Below are 6,528 nucleotides of genomic sequence, written 5' to 3' on the forward strand. Positions count from 1 at the left end.
TGTACCTTACAATCCTAGGTTATTGCTTCTGTTTTAAGCCTATATAAATGTTGAGAAGACCAATCAGTCTACATCAATAAAGTATTTTTCAAGTATGTTAGCAAGGGGGATGACAAGGTTATAGCAGGATTGTACAATAATAATAACGATAGCAATTCTGAGATGGTTTTTAATGAGATTGCAAATTATTTAAATTGCAGATATATATCTATATGTGAAGGTTCTTGGAGGATTTTTGGATTTGATATCCATCATAGGTTTCCATTAGTTGAAAGATTAAGCTACCATCTTCCTAATAGACAATCAATAATATACAAAGCAAAAGATAATGTGTCAAGCTTGATGGATAGAGCTACTGTAAAAGAATCCATGTTTACAGCTTGGATGGAAAAGAATGTTGATGAAAAAGATGATGTTGCAAGAACTCTCACATATGCAGAATTTCCTACTCATTATGTTTTTGACAAGAAAACTAAGATCTAGAAATCACGTAAGAAAGGGTTCTCAATTGGAAGAATTGCACATGCATTCCCTTCTCAGGGAGAAAGTTACTATCTGAAATGTCTATTAACTAAGGAAAGGGTCTGAAGTCATATGAAGAGTTGAGGACTATTAATAATGTTGTCTTTTTAACTTTTAGATCAGCATGCTATGCTCTAGGACTTTTAAATGATGATCAAGAGTATATAGATGCCATTAAAGAGGCTTCCGTTTGGGCATCTGGCTTATACCTTAGAAGATTCTTTTCAATCATGTTAATGAATAACTGTCTTAGCCAGCCTAAACATGTTTAGAGTGAAGTATCAAGTCTAATTTGTGAAGATATTTTTTATAGTCCACATGCAGACCAGCATACTTCTGGTATGTGTCTTTTTAATGAAATAACTTATATTTCCATGCATATTGATATTGTTGTTTGTTTTCTTATAACCACATGCAAATTAGTTTCTATTTTTCACAGTTGACCTTATCTCTATTGCAGGTAATATTTTTTTAGACAAAGATAGGGAAAATGCTTCTCTTACAGAGATTAATAAATGTTAATGCAAAATGGAAGGTCACTTGATGATTTCCTAATGATGCCAAAGCCTGAATGTAGTATTAACTATGATAACGTCAACAACTTGATGATGGAAGGATTAAGTTTTGATATTGAGTTGTACATTTCTAAGAGATACAGATTTGAGCAACAATTAACAGTAGAACAAAGAGAGATTTATGAAAAAATCCTGTCTACAATGAACTCAAAAGAAGGTTCATTCTTTTTTGTTTATGGTTTTGGAGGGACTGGGAAGACTTTTTTATGGAATGCTCTCACTGCATTCATAAGGTCCCAAAAAAGGATTGTCTTGAATGTTGCTTCCAGTGGGATTGCAACAACATTACTACCTTCTGGAAGAACAGCCCACTCTCAGTTTTGTATTCCCATAAATGTAACTGAAGACTCCACTTGCAATATTGTGCATGGATCATCTATTGCAACACTTATACAAAATACTAATTTAATTGTGTGGGATGAAGCTCCTATGGTTAAGAAGCATTGTGTTGAAGCATTTAATAGAACTATAAAAGATATAATGCATGATGACAGAATTTTTGGAGGAAAGGTTGTGGTCTTTGGAGGTGATTTTTACCAAATACTCCCTATACTGCTTAGGGGTGATAGAGCAAATGTTGTTAATGCATCTTTAAACTCATCATATCTTTGGTATTAATGCAAGATATTTAAGCTCACAAAAAATATGAGGTTATATACTATAACATCAAGCTGTGAAATGGATAAAATAACTAAGTTTTCAAAATGACTTCTCAGTGTTGGGGATAGAGATCACAGCAGTTCATCTAATGGTAAATATGATATCACTATTCTAAAAGAGTTGTTAATTATTGACTTCTCTAATCCATTGCAAGCTATTGTTGACTTCATTTATCCAAAGCTTTGTGAAAAATACAATGAGCCACAATTCTTCACAGAAAGAGAAATTCTTGCTCCAACTCTAGAAATAGTAGATCAGTTAAATAATTTCATTTACTCATAGTTCCTAGGTGAGGCTATTACATACTTCAGTTCAGATTCAGTATGTAAGACTGACTACAGCTCAGATTCATTTGACGACATCTATGATACTGAATTCCTCAATACAATTGAAGGTTCAAGATTGGCTTCTCATAAATTGACTCTTAAAGTAGGAGTTCCTATCATGCTAATGCGAAATATTGATCAAGCTAATGGACTATGCAATGGAACAAGACTTCGTGTTACTTTGTTGAGAGACCACTTTATAAAGGGAATCATACTTAATGGATCAAAGCCTGGGGAAGAAGTCTACATTCATCAAATGGATTTGAATCCTTATGAATGCAATCTACCATTTCAAATGAAGAGGAGATAGTTTCCATGCGTTCTATCATTTGCAATGACAATAAATAAGAGTCAAGGACAATCTTTGTCAAATGTTGGTGTTTATTTACCTAAGCCTGTTTTCTCTCATGGCCAGCTTTATGTTGCTTTTTAAGGGTCAAATCAATGGATGGACTTAAAATACTTATACATGATGAAGATTTCAAACCAAAGACTGTCACAACAAATGTTGTTTTTAAGGAAGTTTTCCAAAATCTCCAGTGAATTCATTTTTTTTAAAAGAATCAAATGAGATTGTATTCATGCTGAGACTGTCATTGCCTATTCAGTGGTAATATACATTTCAATGATTACAAAATTCTTTATTCTACCATGGTTTGTTTATTGTCATTATAATCTATTGCTTCAATAGGAGTTGCAATCCTCATTAATTAGAATCTCCTACTTTGACTTGATGTTTCATTGCCTTAACAACATCTTTCACATTAAATTAAATTTATATTAAAACCTATGTAAAAATCATGATTGAATTGAAATTTTAAAAGTTTATATTTTCTAACATCTATTTATATAAATAATTTATATAGGTCATGCCTGTGCAACGCACGGGATTAGAAACTAGTTTTCAAATAAAAATTGTTCAAACGGATAATTGTTGCATTATTCAGGCACTCACATATATAAATATTTAAACGGGCAAAAGAAGGCCAAACTAATTTCTCAAACTCAAAAAATTTCACATATATACATTCAATTGAATAGTAGTTTCTCTCTAACTAAACCGAAGGCAAAACCTTTCGTTGTAGAACCAACTGTAAATTCGTTCATTGCAACAGACGATAATGGTGTAGTAGTCAAAATTCAATAATAAGCACACACCACTATAACACCATTCTGTTTTAAAAACTGATTACCATGAACTAACAAGCTACCACTAAAAATCCGCACATTATTATTATTACATTTGAAAGTAATAATATAAGATTAAAATCAAACCTGTAACTTTTAAATCCTAAAATATGCACAAAAAGACCTTCAATTGTAATTGTGCATTGAAGATATCTTAATGTGATTGAATAATAAGTTATTCCTCAATTTATTTACCATATGTCAAAGTATATACCATGATAGTAATTCAAAAATTTACATAAGGAAGTTCTCAACGTACATACCACTATCATTTGTATGGTATTCATCCTTTGAGTGTTCCACTTAAATGCACTGCCACATCAGGTCTTAAGTAAGTTCAGATTTTAGGGCCAATTTTGCATTGTTGGTGATTATATACACCATTACCTATTTGAGTATTTGTAATTGTGCTCACATGTGCCTCAACACTCAACTTTATTCATAAACATCATCGAAACCTGTTGCCTTAGTGTACCCTTCTACTGGGTCCAAAATCACCATTAGGTGGGCCAATGATATTGCACTCATTTTGAGATTGGAAACATATCCAACCACCAAAACAATCCCTTAGTTAACACAACTAAATTCATTAGCCTCATGACATGAGGGTTTGGTATTCAAAGTATTTCCATTTGACTTCTCAAAGTCGATTTGTGAGAGCTTTCGTGCCTATCAATCATTCCATTCCCAATATGAGTGACCATAGGAATAGCCTTTTAACTTGGAAGAAAGTGAGCTCCTCTCAAGCTGAGTTGTTCATTTATGCAAGTTATGGTAAAGTATGGACGAATGGGCTTTCTCAAGACCTTCTCAACAATCTTTTCAATAAGTTTTGCCGACACAAGTAGTAATTAACCCAAAATGTTGTGAAGAATGTCATTTTTGTAGCCATTAATCAGGAAAGTGGCTAGAAAATAGTCTTAAAATTATTGGCAATAGCAGGTAAAATTATAGTCTAGGAGCTATTCCATCATATCAAGTTAATTGTGTGACAGCCTTCACAATTAAACAGACTCTTTATATTAAAAGTAGAGACATAGAACAACAAAAATTTATAGAATATACTCAAGTAACTGCATAATAAATTAATATGATAGAAGAGGGGAGAAAAGCTGAGAGTACCAAGGCTTTCATTGAACTTGTGGCAAGCATTACTTTTATAGACAGATCTTATAATGCTAGGTAATAAAATCACCTTAATCACAATTAAAAACAGTTTTAAATAATAATGTTGTTTAAATTATATGTTACAAAATAATAAATAGACTTAAATAATAATTAATATTGTCAATTTATAATAATTCCTTTTAAATACTTTTAATATTTAACAATTTGATTATTGTATATTTGTATCCAGCAAATTACATTGTAAAACCCGCGTGGCTGTGTCTAGTTATTTTTTAAAAGCAAAGATATAAACTAGTTTTAGCTATTTGATTTTTTTTAAATCTTTTACTGTACACTGATTGTGTCTTAATTTTTGGCTTGTTTTGCGTATTTTAGAAATAATTTTTGTTCTCAAAAAAAAAAATAAAAAAATATTTAATAACATGTCTTCAAAAATGTTTTAAAAAATTAAAAAATAAATATTATTATGAAAAATAAAAAATAAAAAATTTAGGTACTTTGAGATTATTATTTTGAAGACGATAAAAAATGTAAAAAATATTTATTTTTACTTTTTTTTTTCTTTAAAAAAAATGTTTTACAAATGGGACTTATCGAATGGCCTTGCATAGCAAGAAGGGACCTTACTTAGGTAATTCTGACTTCCTCTCTTTTGTCAAAAAAGGTGGAAGAAGATATTTAATAAAATATCAGTTCCCGTGACAATAAAATGAAAATATTTTAAAATAAGCCTTTATTTTTTATTCTAATAATAAATTTAATAATTTCTATTTTAAAGAAATTCGCATTCTGCGAGCCAAAAATTAAATAAAACAGAAAACCTCGGCGTCATCCATATGTATATTCGTATACTATAGGCTTCTTCATTCCCGAATCCCTGCCCGTGACAGGTTCCAGTATTTTCGTCGTTTTATAATTGGGGCTTTTGCCGCTTCTTTCTGTAACTTACAAAGAATATTCTACCCTGAAGATGAGCTTAAGCTCGCAGTCTCAGTCTGCCAGTGCAATTGGGAGTGTAAATGTGGAGCCTCAGGACCCAAAATCAAACCCTAATCACAAGCGGGAGGCTTATTCAGAAACTCATGATCCGACTGCGAAAAAATCGAGAACTGAAGCTGCCGGCAGTGAAGAAGGGAACTCAGGAGCTGTTTCAGGTCAACAGAACGCAAAGGAACTAACTTTTGAGATTGAGGCGGATGCAGCTGAGGATAAGGGGTCTAGGCATACGATGGAAGATGCCTGGGTAGTGATTTTGGACGCCAGTTTAGATCATCCTGGAAAACTGAGGTTTTTCTTCTCATTTTTCTTTTCATTACTAAAATATTTCGAGTTACACGGCGCGCGTGTGTTTTGGTGATAAAAGGCCTATCATTAGTTGTTTACTGGTTTCAGTACAAGGAGGGTAAGAAATGAAGCATCAAAATTTCTCGTACTGAACAGTAAAGTACTTACCAGCGATATGATTATCAACATCTATTCACTGCTAGTCAGTGTATGGTTGAAGTTATTAGGTGACTGATGGACCCGTTTTATGCATTAAGTTTTTTATTTCTTTGTGGGGATCAGATTTTCGGTATTCTTCTGTCCCTGGGCAATTTTTTCAAGTGTAAATGTGTAATAATATATCAACATGTTTCTCGTGGCCTGCATGGTTCAGAATTTGGTTCATAATTTCAACTACTTTGAGTGCATGCTTAATGTTTCTGAAATTTATCTAGCTTCTCTTGGTAATTCCCAGTGCTTGGTTTACAGGTGTGCACACTTCGCAATCTATGATGGACATGGAGGCCGGTTGGCTGCTGAATATGCTCAAAAGCATTTGCATGAAAATGTTCTTTCGACAGGATTACCACGTGAGTTGGTGTGTTTTGCTAGGTCTAATTTCATGCATACAAAACCGTTCAGGCACTAAGATTATAGCAATTACGGATACACAATGATATATTGGTTGATTCATGCTTTGTTAATCTGTTTAGGTGTTTTCTATTTTACGTCCTCAGTAAGGCCATATGTGAGAGCATATAAGGATAGCTAGGCAGCATATTTGATAGATCCAAGAGTTTATGAAAGCTAAATGCGTTATCTTTTCGTTGATTGAAGCAGCAAGACATAAGAACAATCCTTGCTTT

At 32.6% G+C, this 6,528-nt stretch overlaps 2 protein-coding genes across 2 annotated transcripts; both read left to right on the forward strand.

Annotated features, from left to right (window-relative positions):
* The first annotated feature begins 1,043 nt into the window (after positions 1-1,043).
* Positions 1,044-2,393, forward strand: LOC129299438 (uncharacterized). The gene is made up of 2 exons (XM_054937915.1): positions 1,044-1,623; positions 2,047-2,393. Exons 1-2 carry the CDS (start codon positions 1,044-1,046, stop codon positions 2,391-2,393), a joined length of 927 nt encoding a protein of 308 aa, XP_054793890.1.
* Positions 2,394-5,246: 2,853 nt separating this feature from the next.
* LOC129299440 (probable protein phosphatase 2C 8) lies at positions 5,247-6,434 on the forward strand. Its single transcript, XM_054937916.1, has 3 exons — positions 5,247-5,686; positions 6,152-6,252; positions 6,376-6,434. The coding sequence occupies exons 1-3, from the start codon at positions 5,370-5,372 to the stop codon at positions 6,432-6,434; spliced, it is 477 nt and encodes a 158-aa protein (XP_054793891.1). The 5' UTR covers positions 5,247-5,369.
* The last annotated feature ends 94 nt before the right edge of the window (positions 6,435-6,528 follow it).

The sequence above is a fragment of the Prosopis cineraria genome, unplaced genomic scaffold (assembly GCF_029017545.1).
Source record: "Prosopis cineraria cultivar Desert tree isolate PC_DT_omini unplaced genomic scaffold, ASM2901754v1 PC1160, whole genome shotgun sequence".
NCBI classification, from domain to species: domain Eukaryota; kingdom Viridiplantae; phylum Streptophyta; class Magnoliopsida; order Fabales; family Fabaceae; genus Prosopis; species Prosopis cineraria.